General features: G+C 43.9%; 1 protein-coding gene across 3 annotated transcripts in view; it reads left to right on the top strand.

The window, feature by feature from the left end:
* Positions 1 to 17,876, top strand: part of DEUP1 (deuterosome assembly protein 1) — a 100,308-nt gene that overhangs the window by 8,906 nt on the left and 73,526 nt on the right. For all 3 annotated transcript variants that reach the window (XM_025182940.2, XM_075919299.1, XM_014571845.3), the window contains 3 exons: positions 1,930 to 2,025; positions 12,241 to 12,375; positions 13,833 to 13,946. In XM_025182940.2, the coding sequence (XP_025038725.2) occupies positions 1,930 to 2,025; positions 12,241 to 12,375; positions 13,833 to 13,946 (345 nt within the window). The remainder of the gene's footprint in view (positions 1 to 1,929; positions 2,026 to 12,240; positions 12,376 to 13,832; positions 13,947 to 17,876) is intronic.

A 17,876-nucleotide genomic window follows, 5' to 3' on the forward strand; every position in this document is an offset into this window, starting at 1 on the left:
GGGAAGGGCAGCATCCCCAGAGTATGTGTGTATGGGAGGGGAGCCAATAATCCCACAGTGTGTATGGAGGAGAAAGACCAAAAAGAAAAAAATATATATATAAAAATGTTTTTAAAAGACCATCTTTCTAAAAGCGCACCAAAAGAGTAAAAATAAAGTTTTCAGCTGCCAATTTAGGAGAAAGATTAGATGGCTAAGTATGATTCAAGGTAGTTGCTAACTGTTAGCTATCTAATCTTTCTCCTAAATTGGTAGCTGAAAACTTTATTTTTACTCTTTTGGTGCGCTTTTAGAAAGATTGTCTTTTAAAAAAAATTTTATATATATTTTAACAGTGTGATTAAAACTATGATTAATAACATTTCTTTTTTTTAGTTAATCACGTGAGTTAATTCACAACCTTAGTTAAAATAATTACAATAAAACATATCTTAAGTTGCAACAGTCCTATTTACAATTTTGTCTTTCTAAAATATTAACATGAAATATAACAATGGTTGCCTTCCTTACCTGGAAGCACGTAAGAGGGACGTAGAAATTAATTGAAAACAGTAAAAATAAATCAATCCACACAAGAGATACACTTTCTTGACTCTACAGTCACATAACACCAACCTACCTCAGCAACAATTTTCACCCCACTATCAATCTCAGCCCGGACCAGTCAACAAAAGAGATCCACTTCCTTGACACTACAGTCAGATAAACACCACCCTATACCAGAAAATAACTGACCACTATTCTTACCTACATGCCTCTAGCTGCCATCCAGGGAACATCACAGAATTCATTGTCTACAGCCAAGCAAATGGGCACAAATCAGACATTAAGAATGGTAATACACATAAATCTGTAGGGGAACATTTTTACCTATTTGGACACTCAATCATGGATTTAAGAGTAGCCATTCTACAAAGGAATTTTACTACCCAACTACAGAGAGAGACTGCTCAACTAGAATTCATTTACAAATTTGACACTATCACCTTTGAATAAAGGTGGATACAAAGCCGATTTTCTCCGTCTTTGACATTTGCATTTTTACATCAAAAGCTATGAATAGGACACTTAGTGTATGTCTAGAGTGCATCCCTCTGTCGGCAGAGGGATGCAGATTAGGCAGGTCGACATTGCAAATGAAGCAGGGATTTAAATATCCTGTGCTTAATTTGCATAAAAATGGCTGCTGTTTTTGCCGACTCAGCACTTTGTCAGCAAAAAGTGGCAATCTAGAGGGGGATCTGTTGAGAAAGAAAGCCTTTTTCCACAGATCCTATAAACCTCCTTGCAGGAGGCATAAGGGATCTGTGGAAAAAGGCTTTCTTTCTTAACAGATCCCCCTCTAGACTGCCGCTTTTTGCCAACAAAGTGCTGAGTCAGCAAAAACGGCGGCCCTTTTTATGCAAATTAAGCATGGGATATTTAAATCCCCGCTTCATTTGCAATGTCGACCTGCCTAATCTGCATCCCTCTGCATCCGCTATGTCTAGACTGCAGCCTTTTTCCGCAAAAGCTTATGCAAATGAAGCGCGGAGTAGAATATCACCATGCTTCATTTGCATAATTAATTAGCAGCCATTTTTGTGCAAGAGGCTTTTGCGCAAAAAAGGAGCTGTGTAGATGCTGATGAGGCATCTACACAGCTGAAAAAATGAGGAAGAATGGTTCTTGTGCAAGAGGGGGTTTTTTGAGCAAAAAGGAACCGTCTACACAGCTCCTTTTTGCGCAAAAGCTTCTTGTGCAAAAATGGCCCCTAATTAATTATGCAAATGAAGTGTGGTGATATTCTACTCCGCGCATCATTTGCGTAAGCTTTTATGGAAAAAGGTTGCAGTATAGACGTATCCTCATGATCTTATACATTTTTGTTAGTCTCTAAGATGCCACAGGACTATTTGTTGTAAAAATGAATATTTATTCTAAATGTAGGTAGGGATACTTCGACAGAAATTAGACACCTTGCAGAAGACTAAATATGAGATGGCTCAGGATTTTGAAGCTCAACTTCAAGCACTGAAGTCTCAAGTAAGGACAAAGTCAGATTCCGTATTTTACACTGGTTCAGTATTTTCAGGTTAGTTTAGTAGATTTTGAACTGTTTTCCAAACTTACTTTATCATTTTATCTTTCCATAGCTATTTTCTAAAAATGTTTCTAATGTATAATTTAATAGATGTGTCTTTATGGATTTATGAATGGTAATTTATGTCACACTTTTAAACTTTGGTAACCATATCTGCTTTCATGGGTGTAGTTATTATTTCTATAAGGAGAACTCTGAATCTACTTCTCCGCATTGGACTTATTGTGACAAAATGCGACCAAAGGACATGGAGAGAGCCTCTGTCAGACTTGTGGGTTATGGACTAGGTACAGTATAACCCGCGCTATCTGGCACTTAACTATCCGGAAAACTTTAGAAACCGGCAAATTTCGTAGGGGCTTGGTGAGACTACATGTCGCGGCACTTTGATCTGGCCGGCCGGCCGGCCGGGGGCTGGGCATGGCCGTGCAGTGCAGCGCAGCGCTTTTGATCCAGCCAGCCAGGGGCTGTGTGCAGCTGCATGGCGCTTTGATCCTGTTGGTGTGAGGCTGGGCACGGCCATGCGGCGTGATGCTTTGATCCAGCTTGCGTGAGGCTGGGCCGGGCAGCTGGCAGCCCCTGCAGCACAGGGGTCGCAGATCCAAAAAGGTTGTGCACCACTGTGCTTGTCCTTTCTGGTTTTTCCTAGGTTGATGGGACCCTCAGATAACCAGAATTTTTAGATAACCGGAACACCCTAATCCCTGAGCGGGCTGGATAACACAGGTTTTATTGTACAATAAATGGCTAAAATCACTTAATCAGAGTCATGATAATTAGAAGCTGATGCACACAGGAAATATTGATTTAAGAACTGTCTTTCTGTTGACATGTTTTAGATGGCTCAAGGTTGTCTTGTTTTTAAGTTAAGATTATTTGTGTTATGAAGACTACTGGAAAGTTCTGGAAACAGTCTCATAGTTTTTACGTTCATAGTTCCAGCTCTGAATAGGTTGATGATTTTCCATGAGACAGGAGGTATAAAAACAAGAGGAACCTGGAAGGAGGAGGCATCAGATTGGATTCATTTTTTGCTTTGTGACTACAGGTTGAAGTCTGAATTTGTTAAAATGTGTTTATTCAAGTAAATGTGTAACTGTAGGAAATTTGTAACCATTGAAAATTTTCCATAAAGCTGCTTCCTACCCCACTGCATTCTGCATGGAGGCAACAGCATGAAGGAAGTGGGGGGAGTCCTGTGTGTAACCCTGCCTGTTAACTGATGAACCCAGGCTCATTGATTAACCATGTAAACATTTACACTTTCACACCCCTAGGTTGAACCTCTCTAATCCAGCACTCTCGGTACCTGACCGGTGCTAACCATAGAGTTTGCCAAACCACAAGAGGTCAATATTGTCTACCACTTCAGCTGCTTACTGGGCTCTTAGAAGACATTTAGGGGTAAATTAGAGCTAAATAGCAGCATAGAGCACTGAGAGCCAGGACAGGGAGTGTAAACAATTTTTTTGGGACTGTGGGAAAGTTGGCCACACCAGTGATAAGTGGACATCCAGCTAACTAAAATCATACTGGACCACGGATGTTGCCAGACCAGAAAGTGCCAGATTAGAGAGGTTCAACCTGTTTTTTGTTTGTTTGTTTGTTTGTGCTCTGTGTCTGTCCTTTTTCTTAGTTTTTCTCTGTTTTCCACTCCAAGCTACAAAACTAATGGGTATCAGGTTTTCTGAACTTCAGTCCATAATGTTTCTCAGATTTTAACAAAGTAGTCTGGACAGTCCTGGATTTAATCTTTTCTTGTTTATCTGATAGTACAGATAATGTAATTTGAGGACGTAGTATTCCTACACCAGCAGAAAAACTGTCAGTGCAAGATGCATCTTCATCTATGCCTATATACGATCTGTAATGTAGACATAGTTTGTCCAACAACCAGACTTCTTCACCAAATCAGAATTCTAGTCATACCTCATCTGGACCTCAGATTTGGCCTGGTTAAGAATTATAATTTTGGTGACAACATTCCTCACCAGTTCATAAAATGAACTTTTTTAAACTTTCATTTCCCTTACTCCCTTTACCATTTTCATTTAAGAAAACAATTATGAAATAGAAGCTGTTTTTGTAACTTGCAGTGTTTCCCTAAGGGTATGTCTACACTACAAAGTTAGTTCGAACTAACGGACGTTAGTTCGAACTAACTTTAATAGGTGCTACACTAGCGCTCCGCTAGTTCGAATTTGAATCGAACTAGCGGAGCGCTTAGTTCGAACTAGGTAAACCTCATTTTACGAGGACTAACGCCTAGTTCGAACTAGCTAGTTCGAACTAAGGGCTGTGTAGCCCTTTAGTTCGAACTAGTGGGAGGCTAGCCCTCCCCAGGTTTCCCTGGTGGCCACTCTGGCCAACACCAGGGAAACTCTATGCCCCCCTCCCGGCCCCGGATCCCTTAAAGGGGCACGGGCTGGCTACGGTGCCCGTGCCAGGTGCAAGCCTGCCAGCACCCAGCTAGCAGACCCTGCACCTGGCACGGCACAGAGCCACCCACCCGATGCCCCCCAGCCCTCCCCCTCTTCCCAGGACCTGGCTGGCGGCTCCCGGGAGCTTGCCCTGGACCGCAAGAGGCGGGCACCTTCCTGGGCTAGTGCGGACATCGTGGACCTCGTCCACGATCTCCGCACTAGGCACAGGAAAGTGGCCGTCTAGGGCAGGAGAGCTGCCAGCCTGGCCACCCAGGACCAGGTGTGCATGAAAATCAAGGGGGTCCACTGAGACCCCCGACACTGAGCCCTGAGCTTACAATGGCCGTCCTGGGTCAGACCAAAGGTCCATCTAGCCCAGTAGCCTGTCTGCCGACAGCGGCCAACCCTAGGGACCCTGGAGGGGATGGACTGAAGACAGTGACCAAGCCATTTGTCTTGTGCCATCCCTCTCCAGCCTTCCACAAACTTTGGGCAGGGACACCACTCCTACCCTCTGGCTAATAGGACTCCATGGCCCCAACCTCCATGACTTTATCTCACTTCCCTTTAAACTCTGTTCTAGTTCTAGCCTTCACAGCCTCCTGCAGCAAGGAGTTCCACAGGTTAACTATTTGCTTTGTCAAGAACAACAACTTTCTCTTACTAGTTTCAAGCCTGCTACCCATTCCTTTCCTTTGGTGTCCTCTAGTCCTTCTTTATGGGAACTCAGGAAGAACTTTTCTGAATGCACCCTCTCCACCCAACCCCTGCTTTTAGAGACCTCTATCCTGTCCCCTCTCCGTCTCCTCTTTTCTAAGCTGAACAGTCCCAGTCTCTGTAGCCTTTCTTCATCTGGGACCTGTTCCCAACCCCTGATCATGTTAGTTGCCCTCCCCTCTCCCAGCCTCTCTCTTCCCCTCTCCCACCTCCTTTTCCCAGTCTCCCCCAGTTTTTTTCAATAAAGACAGAGTCAATGTTGGAAGAAACGTTATCTTTATTTTGTACATCAATAAGAAGGGGGGCTAGGGAAGGGTAAGTGGAAGGAGGTGAGGGAGGAATGGGGTACGAGCCCCCGATGGGGAGGACTGGGCTGGCTCTGCGGGCTTCTGGGGGTGGAAGCTCTCCTGCAGCCCCCCAATTACTCCCTCTCCCCAGATGGCAGCCTGCGGCAAGTGCAGCCGGGCTGATGGCCGAGTGGTGTGATGTGCCCAGTGTGGGCACTCAGGGCACTCCAAGCCAGAACTTCTTTGCAAGCGGGGCACCCCTTAGAACTGTGTGTCCGGGGTGGGGGTCGGGACCCTTTAAGCGCAGCCCTCGGCTAGCCTGAGACAGCATCTCCATGCTCTAAGTCCTCCTTTTATGCCCTGCCGGCACTGCTTCCGGCCATCCTTAAGCCCTGTTCAGAGTCCACTCAATGTGGACTTACTAGTTCGAACTAGCAAAACGCTAGTTCGAACTAGTTTTTAGTTCTAGATGCGTTAGTTCGAACTAGCTTAGTTCGAATTAACTAATTCGAACTAAGTTAGTTCGAACTAGCGCTGTAGTGTAGACGTACCCTAATATAGCTAGAAGATTGACATCTTGTTGTAATTGAGAAGTTAAGCATTTGACAGTGAATAAATAATTCTAGTTTTCCTTTGAGTGATTCTGTACACATATATTCCGCGATATGTACAGGCAGTCCCCGGGTTACGTACAAGATAGGGACTGTAGGTTTGTTCTTAAGTTGAATCTGTATGTAAGTCGGAACTGGCGTCCAGATTCAGCCGCTGCTGAAACTGACCGCCAGTTCTGACTTACATACAGATTCAATTTAAGAACCCCAAGCTTCCCCAAGTCAGCTGCTGCTGAAACTGATCAGCAGCTGATTCCAGGAAGCCTGGGGCAGAGCAACTCTGCCTCGGGCTTCCTGTAGTCAGCGCTGGTCAGTTTCAGCAGCGGCTGACTTGGGGACGCCTGGGGCAGAGCAGCTGGGGTGCTGCTGGGTTGCTCCAGTAGCACCGCTCCTTGGCGCTACTGGACCAACCCAGCAGCACCCCAGCTGCTCTGCCCCAGGCGTCCTGATTCAGCCACTGCTGAAACTGACCAGCAGCGGCTGAATCAGGACCTGGGGCAGAGCAGCTGGGGTGCTGCCAGGTTGGTCCAGTAGTGCCCAGAAGGCGCTGCAGGACCAATCGGCAGCGCCCCAGCTGCTCTGCTCCAGGGTCCAAAACAAAAGCCTGGTCTGCTGGGGGGGGGGGGCACACTAGCCGCGCCACCCCCCCCCAGCAGACCAGGAATACGGGAGCAGAGCCGCAGCGGCAGCGGGGTGCCGCGCCTCTGAGGCTTTGCTCTGGCAAAGCCTCAGAGGCGCGGGACCCCCCGCGGCTGCGGCTTCAGTCCCGGTGCCTGTGGTCTGCTGGGGACCGTCCCCAGCAGGCCACAGGCACCCCGACTGAAGCGGCAGCAGCGGCGGGTTCCCGCGCTTCTGAGGCTTTGCTCTGGCAAAGCCTCAGAAGCGCGGGAACCTGCCCGGTGCCCCTGGTCTGCTGGAGACGGTCTCCAGCAGACCAGGGGCACCGGAGCAGCTTACGAACGGGGCTTTCTCGCCCCGGAGCTCGCAGGTAGCAATCCGCTACCTCGACCTCCGGGGCGAGAAAGCCCCGTTCGTAAGTGCGGATCCGACGTAAGTCGGATCCGCGTAAGTCGGGGACTGCCTGTAAGTGTAAGTAGGTATTAGGGATGGAAGTGACTAGTCAACTAGTTGCTTCCCCACTCCCTCACTTGCTGCCTCTTTCAGAGAGAGGCAGCAAGGGTGGAGGGCAGCAGGAACTGGTGCTGGGGGGGAGCCAGATTAAAAGCCGGTTTCCACCCAGCATCATCTCAGCAGGGAAGAAAGAGGCACAGTGGACGACTGGGTGGGAGCTGGGGTTTTGAGCTGCTGTGGGGTTTTCCCTGGCAAAGGGATGTTAAGTTTAGTTATATAATGGTCACAATTACAAAGCTATATTCACCTCTTGGACCATATCTTGTATTACACTTAGGAATAAATCAAGCATTGCTTCTCTTTTTGTGGGTTCCAGCACTAGCTGTCCCAAGAAGCTGTGATTTAAGGTATCCAGAAATTTTACTGTTGTGCGCCAATAGCAGTCTCCAGCAAGTCAGTGCCACCAGCATCATTAAGGGTGTATCTACACAGAAACATTATTTCAGAATAACGGCTGTTATTCTGAAATAACAATGCAAGCATCTACACAGCAAAGCTTATTCCGACTTCTGTAAACCTCAGTCCACAAGCAATGCCTGTTCCGAAATTGCTATTTCAAAATAACTGTAATGTGGATGTTCCACTGCTGCTATTTAGAAATAGCTCCTCCCCAGGGCCATTCAAAGTAATTACACCCTAATGCTTCCCGGGGCTCTAAATCACAGTAGCATATCCACATTAGGGGAGCCTGCCTCGGACTAATTTCAAAGCTTCCCTGTAATGTAGACATGCTATTTTGAAATAAGGGTATGTCTACACTACCCCGCTAGTTCGAACTAGCGGGGTAATGTATGCATACCGCACTTGCTAATGAAGCCCGGGATTTGAATTTCCCGGGCTTCATTAGCATAAGCGGGGAGCCGCCATTTTTAAATCCCCGCTGCTTCGAACCCCGTGTAGCGCGGCTACACGGGGCTCGAACTAGGTAGTTCGGACTAGGGTGCCTATTCCGAACTACCGGTACACCTCGTTTCACGAGGAGTAACGGTAGTTCGGAATAGGACCCTAGTACGAACTACCTAGTTCGAGCCCCGTGTAGCCGCGCTACACGGGGTTCGAAGCAGCGGGGATTTAAAAATGGCGGCTCCCCGCTTATGCTAATGAAGCCCGGGAAATTCAAATCCCGGGCTTCATTAGCAAGTGCGGTATGCATACATTACCCCGCTAGTTCGAACTAGCGGGGTAGTGTAGACATACCCTAAGCTATTTTGGAGTATTTCTTCTGAATAGATTATTCTGAAATAAGTGTACAGTGTAAACTTACCCTTACAGTCTGAGATTCCTCATTCCCACTGGTTTCTTCGTCACAACTCTGAATGATGGCACTGTCAGTATCCCTAGCACTGATTGGTTCTTTTGTCTTCTGATCATTTTACCTGCTTCTATCAGCTCTGTTCGATACTTCTGTCAGTACTTTTAGGACAGCACCAAGTTTTGCTGATATCAAAAACCCCTCAAATGCCAACTGGAATGCTCATTCATTCAATAAGGAGAGTTATACCTCTTCTTCACACTTGCGCCATGATCGGCCTTTATTTCTTCCACAGTCTTTCACATCTTCTCTTAAGTCACACTTCAGTGATGCCAGAATCAAGGGGCAAGATTAGAATTCTTACAAGGAAGCTTTTGTATTATGCCCATCATCCTCATGGGCAGTTAAAAGAGTAGCAGTCCCCTTGGCTTTCTTGTGCATCTTAGGCTACCCCAAGAGTGTCTAGACCACTTATGGATTCTCAGTGCAGGAGAAAGTTGCTTTCTCCCTTTCTGGAGACTTCAAAGGAGGATCCCCCTACCATTTGTAGTCCCCTCTTTTGCTGGAGTCCACAGAAGAAGAGGCAAGAGAAGAACACCTTGATGTCACCATCATATTTCAACTCCTTCCCTGCATAAGGCCATCACCTTCCTCCTTACCCCATCCCCAGTGAAAGGCTTTAAACTGTTTCAGGACCTCATGGCCACACCTCTAGGATTGCAGATAGAGCTTGTGCAAGACGGCCCACACAATTTTTTTGATATCTTACAAATACCTGCCACAAGAAGGGTTACCCAACCCATTAATGAAACCTTTCTGGAACCTGTGAAGAATCTCTGGCAGATGTTGGCCTGTGTCCCCCTCATTCCTAAACTTGTGGACAGGTGATATTAGATTCCCTAGCAGGAATTTGATTATGTCTTCACCCATCCTGTCCCAGAAAACCTTGCGGTTATGGTAGCCAATGAGCGGGTTTGAAACAGTCTCATCCTAAGGCTGCTCCAAAAGATGAGGTTAAAAGACTTGATCTAGAGCAGAGTGCCTTTCCAGCACTATCAATCAGCCTATCAAAGGAAGGTGTTGAATTATCAGGTGCTAGAGGTGCTATTGTTACAATATGTGTTTATTAATTGGTGAATAGTTTCTAAATTGGGGGACAAAATTGGATGAAGAATACAAAGAATAGTCCTTGGCCATGATCTCTGAAAGACACCCCATTTCCTGAAATTTGCCCCACATGGCTACTACCTACAATGGATTGCATATGTGTACAATCACACAGAAGGAAGAAAAGTTACTTACTTGTACAGCAACTGTAGTTCTTCAAGATGTTTTGTGTACATATACATTCTACAACCCTCCTGCTTGCTCCACTCTTTCATATATTAGATAGGCCATGCTGTAAAGGAACAGAAAAGGAAGCTGTGATCATACCCTTTTTATGCCATTGTTCTGAGCACAAGAGCAAATGCTGCCTGTTATGCTTCCTGGTGAGAGTGCTGCCAAAAGTCTTTGGCTCAACTGCATTCGGTGCACTTACATCTACAACAGAATATATATGTGAACAATACATCTTGAAGAACAATAGTTACTGTACCAGTAAGTAAATGGTTTTAACCTAGTTTTGGGGTGGATTTTTGTACAATTAAATAGTTCATACATTTAATCAGATCTAAATCCTGCCTCACGTTCTCACATTTGCTGTTATCATTCTGGCTTGCTGTCTTCTCAAGTTAAACATGATCTAATTTTTTCTCCAAAATTCTCTGCTGCCTTCATTTTCTGTTGCTGCTAACAACTTCACCATCCTCACTGTTACTGAAACTCACAACTTGGTGTTCATAGATGCATAGATTCTAAGGCCAGAAGGGACTGTTGTGATTATCTAGTGTGACCTCCTATATAAAATAGGCCATAGAAGAAAATAAGAATAAGATATGCAATCTTTCATGACAATAGTGCTCGTGAGTGTTTTTCTTTCTTCTGCATATCCAGGCCATGAGCAAATCATATCTTTTCCATTCATTATATATATATATTTTTAAATCTGACCATACCTATCCATCTTAACAGTTACATCATTTGTCTACATTCTGCACATCTTCCACACTGAATACCATAATTTCAGTCTGTCTGGTCTAGGGACCCACCTTGCCAAAATTCTCTTTGCTACCTGGTACTCAGACCATTTCAACCCCTTTTTGAATCTCCTCGTTGATTTCTTACTGCTCTATATGTATGGAGTGCAAATTTTGTGTTCTGTTTTGTAAAGCTGTGCATCACTCTTTCCTGGCTTCACTTGCCACCTGCCCTTTTTGCTTCCTGAAACCTCTTTTGTTCTACCATACATGCCTGCTTTGATGCCCCCTTCATTACATTCTCGTTCTGCTTCTTTGCTTTTTTCGTGCATCTTTTTCTATGGAACATCCTTCAAATTCTTATTTGACTAAGTTTCTGCTCACTCTTGGCTCATTCAGATCCCTCCTAAAAGCACAGTTCTGTCTGAAGTAGATGAGTATAAAGACTCTCTACCCAGATGTATCATTTTCTACACATGCCCAAACCATATGGTCTGATTAGTGTAATCTTTGTCCTACCTCATCTGTTCCCCTTCTCTCCTTTGTTTATTACCCTCACTTATGTTTCATACCTAAACTATACTGTGTATTCTTCAGGTTTGAAACATGATTTTTATTCTGCATGGGGTCTAGCATACTTTTGAGCACTGAAAAATAACATATAATAATATAGGGCTTTTTTACACTACAAAGAAGATCGAAGCTGGTGCCGTCAATCTTCTGTAGTTCAAATTAGTGAGTCTAGTGAAGCCTGAAACTGAAACCCATTAGCACTGGTTGTCCTGCTCCTATGAGAAGTAAGGGAAGTCAACAAGAGAATGTGCTCCCATCAACCCCTCCTGTCTGGATGACACCAGATTTAAGGTACTTTGACTCCAACTACATAATTAACATAGTTGAAGTTGCATATATTAAGTCGACTTTCCCCTTTAGTGTAGACCAGGCCATAAGGTATTAGTCTTGAGGTCCTGCCAATTAAGATTACCAGTAACTCAAGGCTAAAATTCACTGGAATGTAAACAGTGTCAGAGGAACTAGCAGATACTACACTCCCAGATTATTTGGAGAATTGTCCTTGGTAAAAATTGTGAAATGTTGATAAATGTGGTGACAATGGCCATTTTAAGTATGGTCCAGTTCATTCCACTTCAATACCTCCAAGAATCCTCCTCCGATTGCCTGATTCCCTCCCTCTACCCTGTCACCAATGCCTTCTACTGCTTAGTGATAGAAATGTAGCCGTGTTAGTCTGGTTTACCTGTTTCCATCTGTTAATCTGTTATTCTTGTTATTGAAGTACTTTTAAATATTGTCAACACAAGATGGCACTAAACAAATGTAAAACATTTCATATAAACACGGTACAAAAATTTACTTTACATGGTTAAAAACTCAAGTGCCATACAAATTTTCAACAGAAAAAAACCAACAACCATAAAGTAAATCTGTTTTTAACTGGGCAACACTCAGGGTTATATGAAATCTTGGTCCTGTTCATCTTTAATAATTTAGTTTTAGTAACTAGTAATTTGTTACAGAGATATGCTAATTAAAATGTTTAAGCTTCAATGCATTTGCCAATTATGACTCAAATAAATAATTACCTGACATAGAAAAGTATCACACATTCTTAACATTCTATCTCCTTTCATTTCCAGTTTTGTAAACTGACACATAGTTATGAAAAACTACAATTATACCAGATTAAACAAGATAAGGTTTACAGTAAAGAAATATGTGCAGAAAAGCTGGAAGCTCCATTTGAACTGAGCAATTTAAACCAGAAATTGGAAGTAAGTATATTTTACTATTATAGTACACCTAGCACATCTTCAGGATTCATACCTGGTTTACAGTTTCAGGCTTTAAATCCCATAAGCATGTACAGTGTTCTGAGTACAATACAGAAAGAACTGAGTATTGACAATGTTTTCTGTTCTTCAGAGGCATTAATTGTATTAATGCTGTTTAGATCTGTTAATACAGATCAGCCAGTTCATAAATTTAAATTTGAAAGAGACAATTACTCTGATCCTAATCACTGAGGGACACATTGTTCAATAAGCCAGTGATTTAGGAGAATTTTTGCATATAGGAGAAAGTTCTAGGATTTTCATATCATGATCACTATTAATTTGTTTTAATGGATTTCAAGACTAGATGGGACCATTCTCATTCTCTCGTTTGACTTTTTGCATAACAGTGCATAGAATTAACTCTTCCCACCTACAGAGGATTGTTCCAGCTTGATAGGGCAAAACACCTACTCTCCAGTAGACGTGCGGTTATCTCTTCCACATGGAAAAGCCCACAATGTTATAAAATTCGTCAAGCCTTGGAGCCCACCAGAGTAGCTAACAATTGTTACTATTACAGTAATGTATGATTTATGCATTCACCTAGGGCTAAATATATCTTTTCCGGGACAATCTCAGAACCTGCTAATCTGTACACAATCTTATCCAAGGTTTGAACATGAATATAATGTAACACAGTGCTACCAGTTGGTAAATTATGCAATATGAAAAATGAATGTTTGGAATGTGTTCAGCATAGTTTAGTTTTAAGAAAATAACTACTGTATTGAAAATCTGTTAAAGTTCAGCAATACTTTACTAGGGCCTTGAATCTGTAGTCTTCACTTGGTAGTCAGATGAATAAGCAGTCTATCTGATGTGGCAAAGAAGAAAATAAAAGTTTATATTTGCTTAGAATTTAAAAACAGACAGTAGTAAAAATGTAGAAAAATGATCAATCATAGGACATAGATGCAGCGTAGCTGCTCTCTCACATTCTTAAGAAAAAATATAATTCCAGCACTATAACTGTGTAACTTCATTGAAATCAAAAGAGTTACACTGTATACAACTAGAATAACACAGTGGTGAATCAGGCCACTAAGATCTACAACTGAAGAAGTATGAAACTTTAAAAATATTTCAAACATTTTACTTCAGTTATTGTCCACATTATTCAGCTTGCTCAGAAGAATAGCTTTTTCCAAAAGAAAGAATTTTCTTTTGTTGGAAAAAATGAAAAATCTGGTTTTATATTTGCTGATTCTTTTCTTTCCACGGATTTGGTTGTCCCTTGTTATTAATAATGAATATAATTAATTACACGTATGATTTTTCTTAGAAACATAAACAAATAAGCATTCATTATTATGAGTATACTAGTTCTAAGTGGAGAAAAACTATTTCAAGTCTTAGTGACCTTGTGTTCCTTTCTCCCCCCCCCCCCCCCCCAGGAATTTGAACAAAAATCAAGAGAATGGGATGAGAAGGAGATACTATACCAAAACCATCTTGTTTCTTTAGATGCTCAACAAAAATTACTATCTGAGAAGTATAATTTGTTTCAGGTATATTTCCTACCTTCCTGTTTCAGAAAAAAATAAAGCACAAGCTCAACTAAAGAGTTGGTTTAACTAATGCTAAAATGTTTCTAAAACCCTGTTGTTTGCAGTGGTGTTGTAACCATGTTGGCTACATCTAGACTACAGACTTCTTTCGGAATAAACTTTTTTCGGAAAAGATCTTCTGAAAAAACTTCTTCCAAAAGAGAACATCCACACTACAAAAGTGCATTGAAAAAATGATCTGCTTTTTTGAAAGAGAGCATCCAGACTGAATGGACCTCTCTTTCATGTAAGCTGTGATTCCTATGGACAGAATGGCCTCCAGGGCACCTGTGCTTTTTCTTCTTTCCTCTTCTTCCGAAAGAACTCCCTCTCCCCCATCTACACACACCTTTTTGCGAAAGAGCTGTTTTACAAAAAAGCTTCTTCCTCGTAGAATGAGGATTACCAGTGCCAGAAAAAACCCTCTGTTCTTTCAATTTTCTTTCAGAAGAACACAATTGCAGTGTGGATGTTCCTCAAGTTTTGTAAGAAAAATGGCCGTTTTTACGACAAAACTCTGTAGTGTAGACATACGCAGAGTGTTGCAGAGACACTCTAGGTAATGTGTTATCTTTTATAGGACTAATTTCTGTTTGTCAAAAGTTCCTACATATGCCTATCACAACATGCAGTATCTGTCATCCCAGTGCACTAATAAAACTATGTGGGTGAAATAAGACTATACTCTCAAACGAATTTACACAGAAAAAATTTTAAAAGAAAAAAGCATCATATTGCCCTTGGGTGACCACTTTTCAGAAAATGATCAATCCATACTTTGCAAGTCCTCAGCAGAATCCTCATCATCTTAAAAAGATGAGCCTGAGAGCTTAAATTCATAACTTTGTTAGACATAAATATCATAGACTCAATAAAGACATTGGCCATATGGCTCATTACAACAGTCTATAACCCACTAACCTCCTTTGTTCAATGACTGCAGAGATATTAATTGCCCTCTTAACATGTAAGAGACAATTCAAGGTGAACTCTTTATACTAAACAATCTGTACCACTTTCTATGTAGCTGTGAACTCTTCTCAGAGCTCTTTACTTAGTGGAAGCTCAAAAGCTTGTTTGCATCTCCAACAGAAATTGGTCCAATTAAAGATATTACCTCCCCATCTTATTTCTCTAAAACATTGCTAAATTTATAGTAACTCTAAAGAAGAATTAATATGCACATATTTCTGTTAATCCATGAGAAGAATCCTCTCTAAAACAACTAATACTTGATACTTGGAGTGGATTTTAAGTTTTTCCTATAGGGTACGTCTAAACTACATGCCTCCGTCGACGGAGGCATGTAGATTAGACAGATCGGCAGAGGGAAATGAAGCCGCGATTAAAATAATCGCGGCTTCATTTAAATTTAAATGGCTGCCCCGCTCTGCCGATCAGCTGTTTGTCGGCAGATCGGGGCAGTCTGGACGTGCCGCGTCGACAAAGAAGTCTTTCTTGATCGGCACAGGTAAACCTGGTTTCACGAGGCATACCTGTGCCGATCAAGAAAGGCTTCATTATCGACGCGGCGCGTCCAGACTGCCCCGATCTGCTGACAAACAGCTGATCGGCAGAGCGGGGCAGCCATTTAAATTTAAATGAAGCCGCGATTATTTTAATCGCGGCTTCATTTCCCTCTGCTGATCTGTCTAATCTACATGCCTCCATCGACGGAGGCATGTAGTATAGACGTACCCATATAGTATCAATAAGTATAAAAGCTTTGAAAAAAACCGTGATGCATATAGAGCATTCTTTAGGTTCTAGTTTAGCTAGTAGCTCTTCTATGGCAGGGTATGTCTACACTACAATGTTAGTTCGAACTAACGGACGTTAGTTCGAACTAACATTCATAGCCGCTACACTAGCGCTCCGCTAGTTCTAATTTGAATCGAACTAGCGGAGCGCTTAGTTCGAACTAGGAAAACCTCATTTTACGAGGCTTAAGCCTAGTTCGAACTAGCTAGTTCGAATTAAGGGGTGTGTAGCCCCTTAATTCGAACTAGTGGGAGGCTAGCCCTTCCCAGGTTTCCCTGGTGGCCACTCTGGCCAACACCAGGGAAACTCTATGCCCCCCTCCCGGCCCCGGACCCCTTAAAGGGGCACGGGCTGGCTACGGTGCCCGTGCCAGGTGCAAGCCTGCCAGCACCCAGCCAGCAGACCCTGCACCTGGCACGGCACAGAGCCACCCACCCGATGTCCCCCAGCCCACCCCCTCTTCCCAGGACCAGGCTGGCGGCTCCCGGGAGCTTGCCCTGGACCGCAAGAGGTGGGCACCTTCCTGGGCTAGTGCGGACATCGTGGACCTCGTCCACGATCTCTGCACTAGGCACAGGAAAGTGGCTGTCTAGGGCAGGAGAGCTGCCAGCCTGGCCACCCTGGAGCAGGTGTGCATGAAAATCAAGGGGGTCCACTGAGACCCCTGACCCTGAGCCCTGAGCTTACAATGGCCGTCCTGGGTCAGACCAAAGGTCCATCTAGCCCAGTAGCCTGTCTGCAGACAGCGGCCAACCCTAGGGACCCTGGAGGGGATGGACCAAAAACAGTGACTCTTGGGCCATTTGTCTCGTGCCATCCCTCTCCAGCCTTCCACAAACTTTGGGCAGGGACACCACTCCTACCCCCTGGCTAAGACTACTCCATGGACCCAACCTCCATGGCTTGATCTCACTTCTCTTTAAACTCTGTTCCAGTTCTAGCCTTCACAGCCTCCTGCAGCAAGGAGTTCCACAGGTTAACTATTTGCTTTCTCAAGAACAACTGTCTCTTACTAGTTTGAAGCCTGCTACCCATTCCTTTCCTTTGGTGTCCTCTAGTCCTTCTTTATGGGAACTCAGGAAGAACTTTTATGAATGCACCCTCTCCACCCAACCCCTGCTTTTAGAGACCTCTATCCTGTCCCCCCTCCGTCTCCTCTTTTCTAAGCTGAACAGTCCCAGTCTCTGTAGCCTCTCTTCATCTGGGACCTGTTCCCAACCCCTGATCATGTTAGTTGCCCTCCCCTCTCCCAGCCTTTCTCTTCCCCTCTCCCACCTCCTTTTCCCAGTCTCCCCCAGTTTTGTTCAATAAAGACAGAGTCAATGTTGGAAGAAACGTTATCTTTATTTTGTACATCAATAAGAAGGGGGGCTAGGGAAGGATAAGTGGAAGGAGGTGAGGGAGGAATGGGGTACGAGCCCCCGATGGAGATGACTGGGCTGGCTCTGCGGGCTTCTGGGGGTGGAAGCTCTCCTGCAGCCCCCCGATTGCCCCCTCTTCCCAGATGGCAGCCTGCGGCAAGTGCAGCCGGGCTGATGGCCGAGTGGTGTGATGTGCCCAGTGTGGGTACTCCGGGCAATCCAAGCCAGGACTGGTTTTCAAGCGGGGCACCCCTTAGAACTGTCTGTCCGGGGTGGGGGTTGGGACCCTTTAAGCGCAGCCCTCGGCTAGCCTGAGACAGCATCTCCACGCTCTAAGTCCTCCTCTGATACTCTGCCGGCACTGCTTCCGGCCATCCTTAAGCCCTGTTCAGAGTCCACTCAATGTGGACTTGCTAGTTCGAATTAGCAAAACGCTAATTCGAACTAGTTTTTAGTTCTAGACGCGTTAGTTCGAATTAGCTTAGTTTGAATTAACTAATTCGAACTAAGTTAGTTCGAACTAGCGCTGTAGTGTAGACATACCCTTATTTATTAATGATAATTCATTAGGATAATCCATAATGCAAGAAAAATTGCAAAGTAAATTGTGCAAACTATTAGTGTTCATTCAATAATTGTTTATATTGAGCCCCATTCATGAGAACAGTGCACCCCCAGAATGAAAGCTCAAAAATCCTTTAGAAAGTAATGTCTGATGTGTCCACTCATCCTTCTCCTGTTGCACTGATTTCTGGAATTATAACAGTTC

The sequence above is a fragment of the Pelodiscus sinensis genome, chromosome 1 (assembly GCF_049634645.1).
Source record: "Pelodiscus sinensis isolate JC-2024 chromosome 1, ASM4963464v1, whole genome shotgun sequence".
Classification (NCBI taxonomy): domain Eukaryota; kingdom Metazoa; phylum Chordata; order Testudines; family Trionychidae; genus Pelodiscus; species Pelodiscus sinensis.